This window comes from Arvicanthis niloticus, chromosome 1 (assembly GCF_011762505.2).
Source record: "Arvicanthis niloticus isolate mArvNil1 chromosome 1, mArvNil1.pat.X, whole genome shotgun sequence".
Taxonomy (NCBI): domain Eukaryota; kingdom Metazoa; phylum Chordata; class Mammalia; order Rodentia; family Muridae; genus Arvicanthis; species Arvicanthis niloticus.
In genome coordinates this window covers 69,946,195-69,969,934 of record NC_047658.1, presented here as the reverse complement: position 1 = coordinate 69,969,934, position 23,740 = coordinate 69,946,195, and the positions used below count along the sequence as shown (strand labels likewise).

At 42.4% G+C, this 23,740-nt stretch overlaps 1 protein-coding gene across 2 annotated transcripts in view; it reads left to right on the top strand.

Annotated features, from left to right (window-relative positions):
* The window catches only part of Mrpl48 (mitochondrial ribosomal protein L48), a 49,391-nt gene extending 34,691 nt beyond the window's left edge, over positions 1-14,700 (top strand). For both annotated transcript variants that reach the window (XM_076938816.1, XM_034495514.2), the window contains exons 6-8: positions 10,134-10,236; positions 13,171-13,260; positions 14,433-14,700. In XM_076938816.1, the coding sequence (XP_076794931.1) occupies positions 10,134-10,236; positions 13,171-13,260; positions 14,433-14,507 (268 nt within the window). In that variant the 3' untranslated portion in view covers positions 14,508-14,700. The remainder of the gene's footprint in view (positions 1-10,133; positions 10,237-13,170; positions 13,261-14,432) is intronic.
* Positions 14,701-23,740: the final 9,040 nt, after the last annotated feature.

Here is a 23,740-nt window from a genome sequence, read left to right as displayed (position 1 = left end):
TTTTTTAAGACTGAATATTCCATTATATCCTGTATTTTGCTTCTCCATTCATCTGTCAATAGATGTTTCTGTTCAGTTTTATTTTTGAGACAGAGTTTCACTATGATAGCCTTGGCATGTCAGGAACACATAATTTAGACCAGGTTAATTTCTCAAACTTGTAGCCATCCTCCTGCATCTGCCTCCTAAGTATTGAGATTATAGGCATGAGCCACAACATCCAACCTACCTTCTTTTTTTTTTTTTTTTTTTTTTTTTTTTTTTTTTTTTTTGTTTTTCGAGACAGGGTTTCTCTGTGTAGCCCTGGCTGCCCTGGAACTCACTCTGTAGACCAGGCTGGCCTCGAACTCAGAAATCCACCTGCCTCTGCCTCCCGAGTGCTGGGATTAAAGGCGTGCGCCACCACTGCCCGGCCCAACCTACCTTCTTCTTTCTTTCTTCCTTTTGGTTTTTCAAGACAGGATTTCTCTGTAAAGACCTGGCTGGCCTCAGACTCACAGAGATCTGCCCACCTCCGCCTCAAGTGCTGGAACTAAAGGCATGCACCACCACTGCCTGGCTCTCACCTCTTTTCTTAAATGTTTCTTTAGAAGGGCAGTGTAGAGCTTATTAAGTTTGTTAAGTTGAATTGTCAATTTTTCTTTTATGGTTTATCCCTTTGGTGTCATATATAATAACTTACTGTCTAATCCACAACTGTAAAGCCATTTGCCAACAGTTCTCTTACATTAAGTCTGACCCATTTTACACTGTTTTTGTATATGGTGTATAATTTGTGAATTGGTTCCTTTTTTTCTTTTTCCTCTCTTGCCTTTCTTTTCTCATATGGCTGTTCAGTTGTTTTGTCATTTGGTGAAAGGACTTTTTCTCCACGGAATATCTCAGTATCTTTGGAAGCTAGTTGACCATGAATGTCTGTGTCTGTTCCCTGAAGTGATTTATGTTACATTGGTCTATATATCTATGCTTACACTAATACTTCACTATTTGGGTTACTATAGCTTGATTATGCTTTGGGTTTTTTTTTTTTTTTAATTATCTTTCTATAATGGCCTTTTGTTTTTTCCATTAATTTTTTTATTATCTTGTTGATGTCTATAGAAAAGCCTACTGGAACTTTTTGAGATTATGTGTGGAGCCTTTAGATCAGTTTGGGGGAAATTAGAGTCATAATTTTTTTCATTGATTCAGGCATTTTCACCTGCTCTCCTTCTTGTGCATTTTTGGCACTGCTGGAAAACTGTAGAAGAGAACTGACACTTAGTGTCTGTTTCAGGGCTGCTTCCTTTTATGTCTTACCTCAGGGTTTCTGACGGCTCACATGTCCTGTGGCTGGCCTTAAATAGCATTAAGTCACTTGATGAGAAATGGCTTTTAAGTTTGTACTTGTCTCAGTTACCACAAGGAGACATTGCCAGGGTGACTGGTGTGAACTGAACACTAGTCGAGCACTTCCTAATCTTTGCAACAGAGGGGGATGTTGGGCTTGGAATCTTGGGCGAGCACTGTTGTCTTGCTAGAATTTATGACATGATTTTGTTTTCACTGTGTATATTTTTAACTTGCAGTCTACTTATGTCAGCTGATATGAGTTTTCAGTAATAATCATGATATAAAGGTAGACTTTCTGCGTCTTCATTTACCTTCGGTGAAAATGTTCTGTGAGCCGTGATTAGAGGACACAGTAGAATCAATTCAATTAGAATCAAGATACAGAACATTTCAGCCATCCTGAGTTCTCTGCTTCTGCAGTCAACTCCTTGTTAACTTTTAATCTATTTCCTTTCTCTTTGCCTGTAGTTTTGTCTCTTTCCGAGTAAAATATAAGTGAAAAAATACATATTCCCTTTGGATATGACATTCTTCACTTAGAATAACACAGTCAAAATTTACCCATATTTGTTTGCATCAAAACTTGCTTCCTTTTGTTGCTCAGTAGCATCTCATTTAAAAAGTGTGCTTCCATTCCCATTTGCTAATCAAAGGATATTTGTGCTTCTAATTTTTGGCAATTATGAATAAAGCCGCTACAAGTAGGTATGAGTTTCTGTGAGAAAGTTTTCATTTCTAAGTAAGACTGTGATTTATGGTCACCAGGTAGCATGACACATGTTTGAATGTATAGGAGACTCTGCAAACTTCTTACCAGAGGCTGTACACTTCCTCCCTCACCAGCAGAGCATGAGTTCTGTATGCTTATGCATCCCACATTTCTTCTTAAAATTAATTTTTTAAGTGAGATGATTTTTTTAAAAGGGTAAATAACAGCTCAGGTAGTTTGTCATGTTAGCAAGATTATAAGTAGATACATAGCATGTGGACATACCAACATGACCATTTCTTTCTTTTTCTTTCTTTCTTTTTTTTTTTTTTTTTGTTTTTTTTTTTGTTTGTTTGTTTGTTTTTTTTTTTTTTCGAGACGGGGTTTCTCTGTGTAGCCTTGGCTGTCCTGGAACTCACTCTGTAGACCAGGCTGGCCTCGAACTCAGAAATCCACCTGCCTCTGCCTCCCAAGTGCTGGGGACCATTTCTTTTTTGATATTAGCACATTCCCATTTTACAGATCAGGAAACCAAAGATCTGAAAGACTGAAGTCACAGAATCAGGAAGTTCCCAGGAGTACAAGTCAGTTTTATCTGATTTCCATATTTTCAATTATATTAAGTCTTTAAGTCCTTAAGCCAAATTTGAACTTTTCAGTCTTCATAATGTAGAGTGCAGCTTTTAAACATGCCCTTCAGGATTTTATAATAAGTTGTGATGTTAGCTCTCAAAGGCAATAGTGCCTTCATTCTCTTAAATCTGAACATGGGCTCTAGCTTTTTCCAATGGCTCCAAGGACTGGATGCTCTCTGGCACTCAGCACACACATCTGCCATGGCTCCTAGCACTCTGTTTATCCATCAGTCTCCCTCCTTGACTGTGTTCCTTGTAGATGGGGACTGTATCCTTTGTCCTTTAGCACTTAGGAGAAGGTCTGCCACAAGAGAAGCATTCAGTCATTGTTGAAGAGTAACAGGGTCTTAAACATGACTGTGCAGTCCAGTTATGTATGACATAATTTTTAAAATTTAGGGAAAGTGCTTCTAATTAATAAAGCACCATTGCAGAACTCTTATCCCCGTGCTGTAGGCTCTGCACTAGACATTTTGACTATTGCACATAATGGTTAGTGTTTGCAATAATTCTAACTCCAGCTAGAAAAAATCCTATAGTGCTTTCAGGAAGCATACACATACATATGTGTATATGCATACACACTAAAAGAAATTTTATAGCATGGAAAAAGGTACATGAAAAGGTGTGCAATGCCATCAACATAATACTTTGCTTCAGACTGAGGAGCTGGCTCACTAGGTATAGTGCTTGCTATACAGCACACCATGTGTGATCTCACAGGGAGGTAGAGACTGGTGAACTGATAAGAGACTGTCTCAAAAAAATATGTTGGAGAGTGACAGAGGAAGATATCTCACGTTGGCCTCTGGCTTCCAAATCCGCCCATAAAGGCCAGTGTACTCACACACAAGGCACACTTGCACAGGAGAGCATACACACACACACACACACACACACGAGAAGTAGAGAGAGAGACATAAATACACACAGAGAAGGACATATATACACAGAGAGAGAAAGTAAATACGGAGAGAAAGAGGGAGAGAGAGAAGTACAGAGAGATAAATACAGGAGCACACATGTATACACATGTCCATGGGCACACACACAGAAAGAAAGAGAAGTACAGAGGGATAAATACACACAGAGAAATGTGCATGTACATGCACATATATAAAATTAACACTGCTTCTTTCATCAGGTAAGTCTTAGCAATTAAAAAAAGAATCTGGTTCAATTAAGCCAGGTGTATAGTAAGTGGGTGCCTCTTCATGAATTAATGACAGTTGGCTTGCTGATAGATACTGTGCCTGTGGCGCAAACTTAGAATGACAAGTGAGGATATAGTCTTTGGAATCGATGGCTACATTCAGACTCTAGCACTGTCAGTTATTAGCAAGATAACCCTGAGAATGCTGAACCTGTTTGTTTTTCTGTATAATGAGGATGATAATGTGTCTGTTTCTTTGAGTTCTGAGAATTCAGTAAGATAGCACATGACAGTGTGTGCCATGGACAACATCGCAGTGTGACCCATACTGATGAAGTTTTGTTCGACTGTCAGAGGTTAGGGATACCTTCTCAGAGTGTGGGTGGCCAAGAGACATTAAACATCCTTCCCACAAGGTTATGCTTTTTAAATATACAGCTTTAAGAAACCCAGAAGCAGGCTGGAGAGATGTCTCAATGGTTAAGAGCACAGGGTGCTCTTCTAAAGGACCCAGGTTCAATTTCCAGCACCCATAAGGCCATTCACAACCTTCTGTAACTCCAGTTCCAAGGAGATCTGACACCCGAATCTGGACTCCACACTCATACATGTGGTGTACATAGGTTCATGTAGGCAAACACCCGAGCACATGAAATAAAGTCAGGGTTGATACAGTTACACTGTTAGGAGCCACATGCTTTGTTATTTACTCTCCCTCCCGGAAAAATAAAACAAGTTAAAAAAACAAAGTGCACCACGCTGTAGTTTTAGCTACTCTGGAGGCTGAGGCAAGAAGCCTGGAAGTTCGAGGCCAGCCTGTACAACACAGAAGCCAACCAACTTCCTTATCTTAATTTTTCCTTCAACTTTATCTGGCTGAGTGTGGTAGTGCACATTTATATCCCAGCATTTGGGAGAAGAGGCAGGAGAAGTCAAGAGTTAAGGGAAGCCTGGGCTATGTGGAATGTCTTAAGAAAAAAACAAACTAAATGAAACAAACAACCAAGTTAAGTTGTACTTGAGAGAAAAGTAGAAACACTTGTTAAACATGCTGTTGGCCAGGCACTCTGAACAAGTTAAATATTTGTTCTGTGTATTACTTAACTCATATATAAAGCCCTTGTCTCTGGTGGCCCAAAGCAACTCTGGATCCAGACCTCGAGGGTATTGTGGGAGGGGGGCATTTAACTCCCTCTCTGCTACATCTTTTCTTAAAATAATCTTTTCTAATTTATTTATTTTTATTTTATGTATATCAGTATTCTACCTTCATGTATGTCTATGTGAGGGTGTCACATCCTCTGGAACTGGAATTATTAGATAGTTGTGAGTTGCCATGTGGGTGCTGAGAGTTGAACCTGGATCCTTGGAAGAGCAGCCAGTGCTCTTAACCACTGAGCCATCTTACCAGCCCCTCTGCTGTATTCTTACTGTGTGATAGTAGACAATTTACCTGATCTTGGTGTCTTGTTTTCCTCATGTGTAAAATGAAGTTAATAAGAAGTAACTACTCAAGAAGCCTGTACTGAAAATTAAGGGAGGAAATCCTCAAATCACAGAGGTACCTCACAGCTATATGTACATACACCACACACAACTTTTTTCCCCACTATTTAGACCTCTCTGTCCTAGACCTTGCTGTATTCTCCAAAGTAGCCTTAAACTCATTATCCTCCTGCCTCTACTTCCCTGAATGCTGGGATGTGTGTGTCATCATACCTGGCTCAGCTGTTACTGTTAATAATACAACAGGGCTAGGGAGATAGGTCAGTCAGTAAAGTGTTTAGACCCTGAGTATGATTCACAGAATCCACATGAGAGTAGCTGAGTGTGGGATTATGTGCTTGTATTCCCAGTGCTGGGAAGATCTCTGGGGCTCACTGGCTACCCTATTTAGTCTACTTGGGGAGTTCTAAGCCAGCAAGAACACCTGAGGAACACCACCCAAGTTTGTTGTCTGACCTCTGAGTGCACACAGACAAACACGCATGTGCGCTTGCACATACACAATTAATAATGAGGCAGTTGAAGCTTATCCATAGTCCTAGATTTGAACCCTCTTCTCCTGTCTGGTTCTCAGTCTTCATGTAGTGTTTGGTCTAAGTTTTCTGGAAGGGAAAAATGATAGTTTCCTTCCTGCTTAAAAAGTGTCCCATTCCCTTCCTGCTCCGTTGCTTCTCACCCTTAGGAGAGCTGAAATCTGTGGTTGCCAGGTGTTCCATGACCTGGGCACATTTTACTTATGTTAACTCATCTTTCCCTCCCCTCCACTCTGCTTCAGTGTTTAATTTCTACTTCCAGACCTTTGCTTGTCTAAATCTGCAGAGTTTGGACTCGTCTCCTGCCTACCCCAACCCCTTACCTTTTTCCTTTCCTTCCACTTTTTTCATCCCTCCCACCCTCTTTTCCTTTTTTCCTCTCTTTATTTTGAGATAGGGTTTCATGTAGCCCAGGCTGGCCTTGAACTCACTATGTAGCTGAAGCTGATCCTTCTGTTTCCCTTTCCAGGTACTGGGATTAATGGTTCGTGCCCTCGTAGTTTAATTAATGCTGTGCTAGGGATTGAACCCCGGGCTTCATGCTTGCTAGGCAAAGTACTCTACCAACTAAGCTTTATCTTCAGTCCAGCTCCAATTTTTTCTTAGGTGTTATCTTGTTTATTATTACTTCTTTACAAAAGCTTATTAAGTTAAATCATTCTGTAATATATTCAGGAGAAATAAAGGGTACAAATTTCTTTTCATTATATGCATTTTTTAATCTTTAGATTTAACTATGGTTTTCAGATTATGTTCTGCATTATGTTAAATTCTATAAGGCAGGAGCTGCTTCTGTCTTCTTTCTTGGCCCAACCCTAGGACCTGTCCTAGTCTGCAGTACATTCTAGGCACGGAGTAAATGGTGGTTGATTTGGATTGTGCTCCAACCCTCATGGCCATGCCTCCTAGAACAGTGGGATGAATGGCACCCTGGTTTCTGCTTCTCTCTTGGCTCTTTGCTCTAAATAGTTCAGCATAAAGAGCTGTTTGTTTTTACCCAGTCACTGCACTGGTTGACTGAGCTTTTCCAACTGTTGTGTCACTGCACGTTCACGTTGCCCAGCTTTTCAGAGACAAACTTGTTTTCTCGAGGTTTTCATTTAATTTTTCCTTTGAAGTGGGAATGGAGGTTGACGATACTGACTGTGACCTTGAGTTGGAATTGGGCTGCAAGAGCTGCTCGCCAGCTTTTGTTCTGCACACGGTCTGGAATGTGCAGCTGCCGCTCCTGCAGCAGACCAGAGAAGAGGCCTCTCCCCTGATTTGCTAGCTTCCCTTGCTAAGCAGCTGCCTAGGGAGACAGAAATGACACTCAGCTGACCAGCCTGTACTCCGTGGAGAAAGTACCAGTGAACATCATTGGCTCTGAGGCCACTCTTTTTTCCTCCTTAAAAAAAAATCCACTTCCAAAAAATAAATTTTTTTTTTTTAACTATAGCTTTGTGCGTTTCTGGATATTTTTGGTTTTGTTTTGGCAGCACCAAGCATTGAGTGTGAGGCCTTATGCATGCTCAGCAGGCCCTCCTCCTCAGCTCTCCCTGATATTTACTTACTGTGCTAGGGATGGAGCCCAGAGCCTTATCCAAAGTCCAAAGAGAACACTGACAACTAGGTTGACTCTTCAAATAGTTTGGTTTTTTTCTCTTTTCCCTTTTGTGTTTCTGCTGTTTGATCAGCTTTTATTCATTGCAGGAAAACTGAAAAGTGCAGAGAATGCAGATGAGTGAACACAAAGGACCTGTACTTAACTACTTAAAGGCGTATGCTACTTTGAAATGACCAGTTTTCGAAGTATTTACTTACTTATTCATTTAGACTCAGTATGTAGCCAGAATAGCCTTGAACAATCTAACCTTTCTGCCTCTACCTCCAAATGCTGCTGGTATTACGTGTGTGTGTGTGTGTGTGTGTGTGTGTAGGCCAGATGTCTTCCTCAATTAGTCTCTACCTCATTTATTTGTTTATTTGGTTTTGGTTTTTCGAGACACCTCATTTATTTGTTTATTTGGTTTTGGTTTTTCCAGACAAAGTTTCTCTGTATAACCCTAGGATTGAAGTTGTGAGCCACCACTGCCTGGCTCCTAAGTATATTTTTAAAAATTATTTTATTTTATATGTATGACTGTTTTACCTGAATGTGAACCACAAGCATGTCTGGTGCCTGGTGAGTCCAGAAGAGGACATTAGATCTTCTGAAATTGGAGCTACACATGGTTATGAGTTGCTCTGTGGATGCTGGGACTCAAACCTGGGTTCCATGGAAGAACAGCTAGTGTTCTTAACTGCTGAACCATTTCTCCAGCATCTTTGAAGTATGCCTTCATTTGTCCCTAGAATTCCTAGGGCAGAGCAGACTATTAATAATTTTTTATGGTTATATTTATTTATGTGTACGTGTGTGCATGTGCACAGCACAGCTGGAGGTCAAAGGACAGCTGTGGGAGTCAGTTCTCTCCTTCCACCTTGTAGGTCCCAGAGATTGTACTTAGATTGTCAGATGTGGTGCCTGGTACCTTTATCCACAGAGCCATCTTACAGACTTACAGTTTTTTAATGAATAAATCAATGAAATTGTACTGAAAGTAAGCATTGAAATGTAAAATGCATTAGTGGTACAATGGGTAGTTCCCATTCTAGTCAGTCAGTCTTTCCTGCAGACCACTCAGAGGGACGAGTAGCATCTCATACTTTCTTTTTTCTTTCTTCACCCCCCCCCCCACAAGGTTTCTCTGTATAGCTCTGGATGTTCTGAAACTCACTCTGTAGACCACGATGGCCTTGAACTCAGAAATCTACCTGCCTCTGCCTCCCAAGTGCTGGGATTAAAGGCATGCGCCACCACTGCCTGGCCTGTCTGTTGTTTTTTTGTTTGTTTGTTTTGTTTTGTTTTTTTCCAGGCATGGTTTCTTTGTGTAGCCTGTATCTCATACTTTCTACTTTTAATAACTTTCACATAATTATTTTATTTGACCTTTCATAAAGAATCTATGATTTTTTTAGTATTTTGGATTACTAAAATACTTTTTAGTATTATGGATTTATTACCATATTTGTATGAAAAGAGGTAATCAGAGATTGTGCTTGGGGGGTTGGTACTGCTGTTCAGAGCACGTAAGTTAAGGAGTCTGAAGTACTCAGGAATTCACAACTATTTATCAGAGCAAAGGAACTGGCATTTGAGGGTGTAGTATGACAGGCAGCATGCTGTGTAGTCTCATTCATGGCTGCAAACCTGCGACAAGGCATGTTTTTCTCACTCCCTAACTGAAGAAACAGACATACAGAAAGAGGGCTGGATTGATCTGGGAGTCAGGCAGGGAGTAAGGGCAGGGCTGGGGTTTAAATCTGGGACCATCAGGTTTCTGTTCTGATTTCTGTCACACTAAGAGTCCTTCTGTAGAGGTCTGTCCGTAGAGACCATTTGATAAAACTGGGACGTAGAAAATCAGGAGTTCTCTTGTCCTTATTAGTATTTCATCCCCTTTAATTTGGTGAGATGAATACAACATTAGTACCATAGTTTCTGCTTAGACATTAGTTTATTTTTTACTACCACATATGATCTTCAGTGTACTCACAGAGACTCAGATTGTAATTTCATTTACATATGAAGCTCAGAGGGAGAGTGTCTCGCCAAGGCACATATTGCTGATAAATGGGAGACTTCAAACACACTGCTCTTTTCCTTGTAGAACTTGTGCTACGGAAGCTAATAGTGTGAACACAGACTTGGCAGTAGTGATTTCCAACTAAGGTGACTGAAATCATTCTGCCCTGCTGGAGGGGTCCTTGTGACATTCAGTAGACACAAGAATACATAGACTAGTACCCACAGTGAGAATCACCTGGTCTAGAATGTTACTAGTGCTGACCTTGAAAGAAACTTCCAGAACTGTTAGGTGTGTCTCCTTATTTCTCCAGAGAAAGTAAGTGACCAAGGCTTGCCTCTGAAGCATATGTAAGTGCTGGGCTGGATTCCTTTAAAATTGGCTCTTTTTTAGTAGCAGCAAATAGGTATTATCAACAGGTTATACTCAGGGCATTGTGTCAGGCAAGTGTGACTGGGGACATAGAAGGGCACTGAGCACAGTGTGTCCTCTCAGAGTTAAGAGACATATGGAGGAGATAAAGGATGCCTGCTTACTTAACACTGGCTGCAGGTAAGCATTCTCATGGAGTAATGGTTGTACTCACTGATGACCCTCGTTGAAGTGGCGGCTGCTGGCTTGAGTGGACACTCTGAACAGCTAACTCTTCTTCTGCAGTTATGCGATGCCCACCAAAACCATAGAAGTGATGCGGCTACCAGACCAAGGCAACAAAATGGTCCTAGACTCAGTCCTTACCACCCATGAGCGAGTGGTTCAGGTAAGCACTCGGGGTCCCCAAGTGCTTTTGCTCCTCTGGTTCTCTCCCTCCATCTTTTTCTTCATCTGTCATTCTTCTCTTACTGTTGTCTTCCTTCCCTTAAATTAGTAGTTCTCAGCCTTCCTAATGTTGTGACTCTTTAATATAGTTCCTCATATGATAAAGTTTGTTCTCTTCATAATTATTTCAAAACTGTAATTTTGCTATTGTTGTGAATTATAATGTAAATATCTGTTTTTTCCAGGGATCTTAGGTGATCCCTATAAAAGGCTTGTTTGACCCTCTAAAGGGGTCTTGACCCACAGGTTGAGAACTTCTGCCTTAAACGATGTCTGCATTCCAGGACTGGACTCTTGACTTCTCTACCTCTCCTGTTATGAAATCACATCCTTTCCCCAAGCTTCCTTGTATACTAGTAACCCTAGGTGTATAAACACACACACATTTATATGTATAAATATATATGTATGTGTGTGTGTGTGTGTGTGTGTGTGTGTGTGTGTGTGTGTATGCTTGATCTGTTGGCTGAGCTTTAAACATGGTAGGTCCAGTTGTCTAGTGGACTTTGCTGGATCCTTCACAATATACTCCCTGACCTCACTTCAGAGAAAACTAATTTTTTAGGGGACAACTTTTCTATTTGTCTGTAATCCTTTGAGCCTAGTGTTTAATTCTTCTTTGTCATTGTCCATTGATCAAATTCCTTACCTTCTGCCAATTAAAAGTCTCTGAGATCCATATTTTTCACTTTATACTCATCTCAATGTGATCATTTACTTTTCTTGCTTTCTTTGGCTGTAATAATTGTCTTCCTTTTCCTCTCTGCAGAGATAGGAGGGTCACAGCCACACCATGAGAGAGGTGCCCAGAGTTGTTAGGAGCCCAGTAGCTCTGACATCACCTGCTACCTTGTAACTTTACTGATGGAGTCAGCATGCCATGCAGTTTACTCAGTGAAAGTATACAATTGATAGGTTTTTGTATATTCAAACAGTTATGCAACCATTACTAGTCAGTTATAGAACATTTTCATTACCTAAGAGATAGAGCCTGTGTCAGTTAGCAGTTGCTCCTCTTTCCAAGCCCTCCCTAGCCCCTTGCAGCCATGAATCTACTTTCTTTCTCTAGATCTATTGTATTTTATGTTAACATAATTGTACAATTTGTGGTCTTTTAATAAAGCATGGTATGATAATACGTGCTTGTAATCTGAGCAGTTAGGAGACCAAAGCAGGAGGATTGTTGTAAATTTGAGGCTAGCTGGGCTATATACACTGAGATCCTACCTAAATAAACTAAAAATTCCACATTAAAATACCTTTTGTGTCTGGCTTCACTTGGTGTGTTTTTGAAGTTTGTTCATATTGTAGAATGATTAGCACCTCATTAATTTTTATGGCCAAGTAATATTATTTTCTTTTCTTTCTTTTTTTTTTTTTTTGGTTTTTCGAGACAGGGTTTCTCTGTGTAGTCCTGGCTGTCCTGGAACTCACTCTGTAGACCAGGCTAGCCTCGAACTCAGAAATCCGCCTGCCTCTGCCTCCCAAGTGCTGGGATTAAAGGCGTGCGCCACCACCGCCCGGCAAGTAATATTTTCATTGTGTAGAATTTACAGTTCCATTGTATTCCTCTTTTTAGTCCACCGAAGAATCTTATCATCAAGGCAGTAAGAAGTGTAGACAGAGGAACACCTAAATCTAAGTATGCTAATTTTAAAACAACTGAAGGACTTTGAAATTTTAAGTTTTTAACTAATAATTTGCTTATAATGTATCCCACCCATGTAGTAGCTCTGACCTGTGTAGCCCTCATGTCACTGTGCGTCCTTTCCTGCTGCTCTTCAGTGCTCCTTTCACTCCAGCTGCAGAATTTGGATTTTCTAATGCAGTTATGTCATCCACATTTTACTGACTACTGCTCCCTCAGCCCTGAAAACTGACAGTGCTTTTGTCTGATTTTCCCAGTTTAACCCCATTTTTCTTCAAGACTTCACCCAGGCATTACCCATGCTCAAAGCTTCTTTGACCTTCCTTGACTGAGTTAAGTGGTTATTTCTCTTGTGGGTCCTCAAAGTGCCCTGCGTGCCTTCTACCACACATTTGACTCACCTCTGGATTCTCAAGACAAGACTAACACCAGAGTTGCAGGATACTTGATCACACTGTGAACACTGAGATTGTGTTATTTACAGAGAAAAAAGTGTTTCTAGTTGTGGTATGGCTCAACCCTTAGCACACACCTTTAATTCCTCTGGCTGGAATACAGACATGCCCTGAGTATACACCTTTAATCCCAAACAATGAAGGTAAAGTTTGTAGAAGGAAGCACCATGTTTGAAAGTGATGTCTAATTGAGTGGCAGATAAAGTGACAAATCAGAGAAATATTTGACAGAATAGGATCTGCCCAACTCTCAGGAGGAAAGAGAGGAAAGGGAGGCTACTTATAGAGCAGTGCAGAGAGAGGGGAAAAGTTTTACCAGGACAGGGGTACAGAGACAGATTGCAGAGAGAGAACAAGCTAGACAGAGGTGAAGGCAGGACGAGCCAGAGCATGAGAAGGAACCAGAAGATTAGAGCATAACAGAGGCTAGAAGCTTCCAGGATGAGGCCTAGGGTAGCAGACTGAGGCAATAAACTGGAAGACAATTACATCAGGTGAATAAAAGTTACACTAACACAACAGCACCCCTGAATTACATAAAAAAAAATCAGCATTCGTCTGGTTGTGACATCCACTGCCTACAGGAACACTGGCCATGACTGTTGCAGCAAACACACACCTTCACAGCCAGAGAAACCCTGCAGGGATTGAGTTCAGAAGTCAGCTCTGAGTGTCAGCCGCTCCTCCACTGGAGTTGCAAGGGAGCCCAGGCCCTGCTTGCCAGTTACCTGGCCTTCAGCAGACTCTCTTAGACATCTCTCTTTATTTGCAGATCAGCGGTCTGAGTGCTACATTTGCAGAGATTTTCTTGGAAATACTCCAAAGCAATCTTCCAGAAGGAGTCAGATTGTCAGTGAGGGAGGTAGGTACTAGTGTGGGAAGAGGCCCCCTGGTGGCCTACTTATGTTCAAAATTAGGATAAAGAAGTTTGTAATGCTTAAGTTTTGAAACAACAGAGAAATTCGTATTTCAGCCTAGCTGCTATCGAGAGGTGTGCAACCTGGTGGTGGGGTGACCATTTACTCTGAGGCCTCTGAGGTGTCAGGGATGATGCTGTGTGTACCGCAAGAGCAGGCCTCCATCACAGAATTGTGACATGAGCCATGACCTCCAGATTCTCTTCCCTTGAGGTAGCTGTAAAGCAGAAACATGGTTTAAGATTATAAATGGTACAGTACATCAGAGCATGAGTTCCTCAGGTGCTGCCTTACCTTAGAGAGACATTTTGTAGACTGCCAAAGTGTGATTGTACCTCCATTGAATGTATCTGGTGAAGAATGGCAAATCTACAGAAATTAACATTAGACTAAATACTGGGTGTCAGGCAAGCCTAGTTGCCATGACAACCCTTCTTATGGTAGAGTTCCCATTAGGTCATGTTAACCTGGTGTCATCGCCTCATCCAGCTCCCTTTGTTCTGTCCCTGCTTGTCTGGTAGTTATTCAATATCACAGAGCTCTGTGGGTAGGGTAAAAAAGTGCTACTCATACCAAAAATACTACATGTAATCCCAGCTCTCAGCAGGCAGAAGCAATAAGACTGAGATTGTTTACAAACCTGATGGCTTAAGGTTAGTTCCCAGGACCACATGGTGGAAGGAGAGAACTGACTCTCAAATGTTGCCCTCTGACTTCCCATGTCAGTACATGTGTATGCATGCCCAACAAAAATAGATGTAATTAAAAAAAAAAAAACCAAATTCCTAGACCTTATGGCTCAGTGGTAGTGATTACTTCATATGTGGAAGGCTCTGGCCTCCACCATGATTAAAAACCAAAAATAACCAGAAAAAAGTCTGTTGTGATATGTCTGACATCCTGACAGTAGTTGTTTAGGTGTCTGTCTTGTCTCAGCACACTAAGAGGAAGTGTGCTTCAGGCTTTATTCTTGGTACCCAGTTCAAGTCCATATAATGCTACATGCTACGAGGGCTGACTGTGACCCACTGCGGAGCTGCCTGTGGGTCCTTTTGAATGTGCATGTGTATGGGTAACAAAAGCTCCGTGGTGACTGCCTTTTTTTTCCTTGTCCCAGCACACTGAAGAAGACTTCAAGGGAAGGTTCAAAGCTCGGCCTGAATTGGAAGAGTTGTTGGCCAAGTTGAACTAAATACTGCAAGCCCTTCGTGTAGTTGTTGGTCTCAGAGAAGTTCCTCCTGCAAGATCAGAGTTAAGGAGGAGCATGAATGCTCACACTGGGAATGCCTCCTTGTATCTGTGACAGCCAGGTTTGCCAGTTACCATGTCCCTTAACAAAACCTAGTGTGTTCTCCACCTAATAAACATCTGCTGTTGCCACTGTGTGTGTGTGTGTGTGTGTGTATGTGTGTGTATCAGTTATCTTGTGAGATATCTTTAAAGAATTCTGTTTCTCTAGGTCTGAACATGTTCTCATTCTACCATACTTTTTTAGTTAGAGTGAATTCATTCTCTAAAGCAGTCTGGTATAAACTGATTGTTTGTTTAAGACACAGTCTCTTTGTAGCCTTGAAAATTGCTATATAGATGAGGGTAGCCTCAAACTCACAGAGATCCACCTGCCTACTTTCCCCCAATTTCCACCCTTTAAATGCTGGGGTTAAAGGTTGTATGCCATTGTGCCAAATATGAATTCATCTCTTAAAGTAATACTACAGCATGAGTTTCACAATGAATAGAGATTGCAACAAAAGTGAACTCTGTATTAGTCTATTTTCTATTGCTATAATGAAGTTCATGTGTCTGGGTTCTTTATAAAGAAAAAGGCATTGACTAGTTGTGATAGAACATACCTGTACTTTCAGCACTTAGGAGGTAGAGGGAGGAGGATTAGGACTTAACGGTCATCCACAGGTACATAGTGAGTTCCAGGCCAGCCTGGGTCACATGACATACATACATAAAAGATGCTTGCTAAATTTGATGGCATGTATCAGCCCAGCACCTAGGAGCTTGAAGCAGGAAGATTGCAAGTTCAAAAATTGATCTTGGTCAGGGGTGAGCAAACTATGAATCAAATCCTACCTTTGCCTATTCTTTATTTCATCTTATTTTATTTTTCGAGATAGGGTTTCTGTGTAGCTCTGACTGTCCTAGAACTCACTCTGTTGACCAGGCTGGCCCTGAACTCACAGAGATCCATCTGTCTCCTGAGTGCAGGGATTAAAGGTGTGCACCACTTTTATGGTAACATTTACATACCACAGAACTAGTGAGTGTAGGGCTGGAAAGGTGGTTCGGTAGGTATGAATGTTTACTGTCAAGCCTGATAACTTTAGTTTAGTTCCTGGGACTCAAATGGTAGAAAGACCCAACTCCTAAAATTGTCTGTTGACCTCTGAATGCCATATACATACAAAACAAAGTGTAATAGTATTTACATTAGCCATTGTTTAAGTGCACATTTCAGTGTCCTATAGTATATTTACAATCCTGTGTAACTACCATGTCTTGTCTGGTTCAGTTTCCAGTTAGTCAGTAATATTGCTGGAACAGAGCCATGATCATCTGTTACTGTTGCCTCCCACCACTCTGGTGCTGCTGTCCGGGAGCTAAGTGGCTGGTTGCATAAACACTGGCTGTCTTACCCTTTGTAAACTTTGTCAAATCTTTGGCTAAATTACTGTTTCTCAAACTGCTCATCAGAGTCTCTGAGTCAGGGTTTCTGAGCACTGATCCCTAGACTCTGTCCTGTAGTAGGAATGAAGGTTTTACCTTCCCATCTTACCACTTCTCAGATGCTGCTGCTAGGTTACTTCTCTGAGAAGTTCTAATCTAGGTGACTCTGGTGTGCTTGCTTCTGATCATTTGGGTCTTCATGTAGAATAGCCTCTTACTGAGCTAGACCTTGTGCAAGATACAGAGCAGCTCTCATTTCCTTACCAGTCTCTCAGGCCTGTATGTGTCTGCAAAAGGCTGTCTGTGCCAGCCAAGGCTCTTACCGCAAAACAGAACAAAACCAAAAACCTAAAAACACCACTAAGGGTAAGCTGTCTAGTTTGTGGGTACCCTTAATTAGAGTGTTCACTGGGGATAGGGGGTGGGGCTTGCTGCCAAGTCTGTCAACATGAATTCCCACAGTAGAAGAGAGAACTCTCACAAAACGTTCCGTGACCTCCACATGTGTGTTGTGACACACACTTGCCTACATGTACGCATACATGCATACACATGCCTGTGCACACACAAGTCAAAGTAAAATAAAGGCTAATATTTTAAAAAATAAAATAGTGATTCTATTTGGGGAAGAAAAAAAAATAACAACTGAATTCAAATACCACACTCAGCAGGTCAGGATTTCCCATGGGAACTCTGCCATGAGTACAGGCAGAGTTTCTCCAGTGAAGAGTGATGTTCTGGATGTAGAACTGCTCCTTACTGAGTTTCTATAAGAGAAAATAAAGTAACAGTATCTGGCCAGTGAGTGTAAGGTTAGGGGTATATATCAATGTGAAGATTCACAGTAAATAACTGTATGCACATGTGTACACATGCACACATACACACACATGTACACATGCTGTGCTCTGCTCCAATAGCACATAGGCAGTGGGCAGTGTCACATGCACTCCATTTCAGAACCTAGCAAAGTGGTCTGGTTACCCAGACTTCCTACTTATCAGTATGTGGAAGCAAGACTTGGGGTTTCACTGATTGACAACACACTGCAGCTGAAATACTTAGGAGCCAGCAGCCAGCCAGCAGCCAGCCAGCAGCCAGCCAGCCAGCCAGCCAGCCAGCCAGCCAGCCAGCCAGCCAGCCAGCCAGCAGCCAGCCCCCACGACTCTTAGCAATGAGGGCCTAGAGAGTATGCTTTGCCCAAGGTCACAGGACATCTCCTGCCAGAGTGGCAGCAAGATTCGGCCGTTTCTCAGTCTGAGGCTTCCTTCCCATCACTGCTGAGGGGTGAGTCAGGCTTATCTCTTAAGCAGGAAGCAACTGGATTCTGTCACTTTGGAGCACTTGTGGCACTGACCTACTTCATGATGTATTTCCCCCCCCCCCCCCCCAAATCAAAAGATGCCTGTTACTCTGCTCTGAGAAATGGAAATGGCTCTTAATGTTTGTTCTATCTGGTAAGAGGGATAGGCGATAGTCTGACTGATAGATCCTCAAGGCTATATAAAACAGTCACAAGCATCACTGGACTCTGCAGTGTGAGGACTGAGGAGAAATGGACTCTCTTAGGGTCACATATAATGAAACCAAATGGAGCATACATCTAGCTCCAGGTTGAAAACATCTGCCCCTTCCTCCTTGAAACAACCTTTATAAGGGGAAGAGGCAGCTCGTGTTATACCCAGCCTTCTACGCTCCTTTGAGGCCTCTTGTGAGTTGTTTTTCTTGGTAAGCTATTATAACTTCACTCAACTTGTTTTCTGGTCTGTAAGATGGGATTATCATTTTTGAGGGGACTTGGTAGCTGGTGATTCACTCAAAGCTTGCAAGAGCTCAGTGTTAGATTTCCTTCTTCTCTAGCCAGTGCCTGCTCCAAGCCACAGCTTCTGGTCCCATGCACATTACTAGGATTTTTAAAAATGGATCTTTATGTAGCTCAGTAACCTCTAACAACGGAATGCCTGAGTTAGATGGGCAGTCTCCCTAAGGTAAAAGCGCAGTCCTCTTCCTCTGGTTGGGCTGTCTTGCTCTTCCACTCAGGATGCCTGGGAACGAGCCAACTATGGATTCTGAAATGGTGTACTTTAGTCACAGAGAAAAGGAATGAACAGTGTAGTTTTGTCATTTGGGAACTGCAACAATACTGAGCCTCTGGTCCCCATTTCTAGGACTAGTGGATTTAAAGAAGGAATGGTGTCCCAGTATGCATTGGGCATATTTGAGCTAGACCTGCTGGATGCTGTAGGCAGAAGTGGCCAATGACTTGTGCTTACATTTCTTTGTGCTGCTTTCTCTCCAGATGCCTACAGCACTCTGACCTACAGAACCTGGAGTGATTCACTTGGTTACTGCTCTCCTCTGTAATAACTCATTCTCAAACTTTTTAATCTCATTTCTGGGACTTTCCTCTGTAGATAGTGCCCAGATTTTAAAAAGAATGAATTCTTTAGAATAATAGTTGGTAAGAGGAGAAGGTGGTTCCTGCAGCCTTAAGGCCTGGCTGGAGCAGAGGAGGGGGCCCTGGCTTTCTCTGCAGAGGAGATGTGTACAGTTTCAGTTTGGACTCACTCCAGTTCTCTTTGGGTTTCTAAAGTCAGCAGCTGAAGGATACAGTCGGGCTACTTCGCTGCGGGTGAGCAGCAGGGAAGAGGGCTTTACTCACCTAGCAAAATGCATTACAGTGCATCTTTGTACCAAGCACAAAGCCAAGTCCCTGGACAAGGACCTTGCAGGGAGGAGCTAACACGAGTCTTCCCTAAGCCTCTTGAAGAGGGCCACCCAGCTAAGAAGTCCTGTAACCAGAGTTTTAGGGGAAAGTTCCCCAACTCTGGCAACTCCAGCAGGCTAGCCTTGATAACCCATCCCAGTGAGATAATCAGGCTGTGAAAAGACAGGGGTGATTTGTACAGTGGGAAGAGGAACCTGTTTGACTCTGGGGACTGACATGGGCTTTAGGTTTAAATAAAAGCATTGGGGCATAACTAGGCAGATCTGTTCACAGTGTGGTCTCCTTGATCTTTGTCTCAGCTCTAGTTCTGTAAAGTGGTCTGAAAAGGTCTTTGAGGCTAGAGAGTAGTAGCCTCAGTAGTTAAAGGCATTTATTGTTTTTGCTGAGGACCTGGCTTTAGTTTGTAGCACCAACATTGTGTCTCAAACATAAATCACGCCAGCTCCAGGGGATCTGATGGCTCTCTCTGGCCTTGGTAGGCACTAGGCATACACAAACACATATGTGCAGGCAAAACTCTCATGCATATAAAATAACTATTCATTTTTTTAAAAAAAAATGTTTAAATTTTAAAAATTTAAACAATTGTTGCTTGAGTTGATATATTGTTTTTGGTATCATTTTGTTTTTCAAGACAGGGTTTCTCTGTGTAGCTCTGGCTGTCCTAAAATTGCTCTGTAGACCAGGCTGGCCTCAAACTCAAAGATCCCCCTACCTCTGCCTCCCAAGTGCTGGGATCGAAGGTATGCGCCACCACTGTCCCTGCTCAGCAACACATTAATACTGATATATGATCTCATTTATTTGGGTTTGTTAAGACAGAACTCACTCTATACCCCAGGCTAACCTACAACTCAAGTATGTAACTCAAGATGGCCTCAAACTCCTGGCAGTTCTCTTGCCTCAACTGTGTAAGTGTTGGGATTGTGGATGTAACTCCCAAGATGTCTGGAAGGAGGTATTTACTTCTGCTCCTGGGTGCAGCCTTACCTCACCATTTTGGAAATTCCTCTTAACTGTGTATGTGGGTGTGGGGGTGCCCTGTCCTGTCAGGCTTTGGTATTCCTAGAACCCAAGGGGACTGAATTTGGTGGCAAGTTTAGGACAGTCAATATGCCTGTGTCTTCAGCCTTGCTGAGGGTGAGGTGCCTTAGGTAGATCTGTGAATGGTTCACATGCTGAGGCAGTCTCTCAGGAGATAGACACAAAATGGAGACAGAGATGCCAGGCTTTCGTGTCCTGCTTCTAGTTATCTTGAGGTCCAAGGGAGGAATCAATGCTTGCTTTTGTTTGTTTGTTTGTTTGTTTATTTGTTTTGTTTTGCTTTTTGAGACAGGGTTTCTCTGTGTAGCTCTGGCTGTCCTGGAACTCACTCTGTAGACCAGGCTGGCCTCAAACTCAGAAATCCACCTGCCTCTGCCTCCCAAGTGCTGGGATTAAAGGCGTGCGTCACCACCACTGCCCAGCGAATCAATGCTTTTTTAGGGGGAAAAAAAAAAAGCAGCTTTTAAGTTTCTGTTACAGTCTGTGTTACTGTCTGGCTTCACACCTGTCTGCAGGATGACCCACAGCTGCTACAGATAGGTATAGATCTTAAGGATGGATGTGGACTTCTTTTTAAATCCACCTTAGCTTTGGAAAGCAGAACTATAGGAAGAAAAATGTACCAATCCAGATTACTATGAGGGACTCTCTTCAGCTGTTTTCCTTTTTTGTAAAGGGTTGACAGAGGTAATATTTTCAAAGTTGCTGTGATTATTAGCTGTGTTAAGCACCTTATTGGACACTGGATGCTTCCATAAGAACACAGAACAGAGAGCAGCCCGTGCTTTAGAGAAAACTAGGTGTGGAGTTCATCCTCAATCTGACCTTTTTTTTTTTCTCTGAGATAGAGTGGTGTGAGGATTAACTGAGAGAACAGGAGTCAGGGCAATCGTGCACACACGGAGATGAGGTCAGTCAGTAAACAGGAGTCAGGGCAATCGTGCACACACGGAGATGAGGTCAGTCAGTAAACAGGAGTCAGGGCAATCGTGCACACACAGAGATGAGGTCAGTCAGTTTCCAGGCTCCCTACCAGTGTTAATCCACTTTCAGCAATCTGAAAAGAAGGCTTACACTGAATAGTTTTAAGACTTTTGAGGGTGTGTGTACATAGTTTTGTATATGTGGTATGTCTGTTAGAATGTATGTGTGCATGTGTGTGGAGGTAAAAGATTGATGTCCGTTGTCTTCCTCAGTCACTCTCCACCTTAAAATTTGACACAGGGTCTCTCCTGAACCTACAGCTCTCTGATTCAGCTAGACTGGCTAGTCACTGAGCTCCAGGAATCCTCCTGTCTCTGCCCCCAGAGCTGGAGTTACCAATGTACCTGCTCCCAGCTTTTTTTACAGCTGGGGATCTGAACTCAGGTCCTCCTGCTTCTGTAGCAAGCATTTTGCTCAGTGAGCCCTATCCCCAAGCAATAATATGTACACGTTCACAAAAGAGAACACAGGTTCTAAAATTCACACAAACTTTCTCAGCATTACAACATGACAGTCATTACTAGGGTTTGGTGACAGTTTGCCACAGGGTAGAGCACAGACGGTGGAACTGAACTCACTTTTTTTTTTTTTTTTTTGGTTTTTCGAGACAGGGTTTCTCTGTGTAGCCCTGTCTGTCCTGGCACTCACTCTGTAGACCAGGCTGGCCTCGAACTCAGAAATCCACCTGCCTCTGCCTCCCAAGTGCTGGGATTAAAGGTGTGCGCCACCACCGCCTGGCAACTGAACTCACTTTATACTCATTGTCTGAGCTAAGAACTTAAAACTTGTCAGCTATCCATACTCAGTGAATGGCAGGAGTTTTGTCACGTGTCTGTGCTTACTCTGTTTCATTCCTCCCTCCCCTCCCTTTTTCAGTGCTGGAGATTGAACCCATGGCACCCGAGGTGTCTGACAAATCCTTCGCCTCTGAACTGCACCCCTCCTCACCTACATCCAGTTTTTTTAAGTAGGACTAGAAAACAGGAAGTCTCCCCATTTTAGTTAAAGAAACGGGTGTGTGTAGGACAAGTCCTGTTCATCCAATACAGTTCGTGTTCCACCCAGTGCTGGCTAGGTAGGTGTCTGAAGGTCCACGGTTAAAGGCTGGGTCCCCAGACTGCCATTATCCGGATGTGGCAGAAGCTTTAAGAGATACAGTCTTCTGGAATGTCTTTGGGCCAAAGTCCCTTGAAAGGGACTGTGGGATTCTGGACCCTTTTGCTCTTTGTTCTTTCCCAGCATGGGGTGAACTGGCTGCCTCTATCACATGCTCCTGTAATAAAGTGCTGCCTTGCCACAGGTCCAAAAGCCAAGGAGCCAACTAGCCAGGAACTGGAATCTTCACAACTATAAAGCAAAGTACACCCTTTGTTAGCATTCTGTCTAAACTCTACCCCACAGTCACCTGGCAATAGCCAGATAGGCCTGGCCCATTATAAAAGGGGCTGCTTGACCCCTCCTCTTTCTCTTGCCCTCTTGCTCTCTCTTGCACTCTTGGTCTCTCTGTCCTCTCGCCCCTTCCCCCTTCCCTTCCCCCTCTCTCCATGTCTCCATGTGATCATGGCCAGCTTCTACTCTCTCTCTCTCTCTCTCTCTCTCTCTCTCTCTCTCTCTCTCTCTCTCTCTCTCTCTCTCTGTGTGTGTGTGCCTCTATTACCCTCTTAACTCCCCTCCCCATGCCCTGAATAAACTCTATTCTATACTATACCATCATGTGGCTGGTCTCTAAGGGGGAAGAGATGCCTGGCATGGGTCTACTGAGACATCCCCTTCCCCCATACCTCACCCCACCCCCACTCTATATCTTTTTATAACCACATCACCCTTCCTCTTTCTAAGTTGATTATCTTTTTTTTTTTAATTTAATATATATCTGAATGTTTACCTGCATACCAGAAGGGGACATCAGATTTCATTATGAAATCATCAGATTTCATTATGAGATGGTTGTGAGCCATCATGTGGTTGCTGGGAATTGAACTCAGGACCTCTGGAAGGGCAGCTAGTGCTCTTAACCGCTGAGTCATCTCTCCAGCCCCTAAGTTGATTATCTTAGATACTTAGTTATAGTAATGTAAGGTGACACCTCACTGTTAGAGCTGGAGTCTTCTGAACTTGGCTCACTCCACTTAGGCAGCAGGGAAGGCAATGCATTTACCAAGGATGTCCTTTCCACTGTCATCATCATATGGCTTTGCCCACAGCCTATTGTTTTTATAAAAGCTATTAAGGCAGTTCCTGTATATGATGATGCTATTTAATGATATTTTTACTTTAATGAATAAAAATAGACATCTTTTATTTATTTATACATTTCTACATTTTAGATAGGGTTTCACTATGTAGCCCTTGCTAGCCTAGAACTCACTATGTAGACCAGACTAGCCTCAAATTGTGTCATAGGGATTGTAAAAATAGCTGTAATTGTAGAGTAATAGTTTCATCGAGATGTTCTCACATGTGCCTATACTTTTTTCAGTTTTATCCCCCTCCCTCCTTCTCTCTCATTCTCTCACTCTACTCCCTCACTCAAGGTGGCTTCCTCCACCCCTCATGGCACAATGTCTACTTGAATGCATTTCCACTTATGCTTGAAGTTTATTGGGACATACCCCACTGTAAATCATGTAGACACATCCCTGTTATAGATTTGAATACATAAGCAACTGTGGTCCTTACCGATGGAATTTACACTGTGACTATGTTGCAGGACACAGAAGCACATGCATCTCATAACATGTATTAAGTAGAAAATCTCTTGTGAAATGGGTTTATATATTTTAATTTTGTTTTTCTGAAATCAGATCCTACACTGTAGGTCTGGCTGTCCTAGAACTCACAATATAGCCCAGATTGGCCCCAATCCCCCTGCTTCTGTCTTCCAGAGTGCTGGGCTTATAGGCATGTCACTATATCCAGATTTATATATTTAAATTGTTTATAGAGCTCACCAAATTGACCTTCAAAAACTTAGTGATCTCTTCACAGAG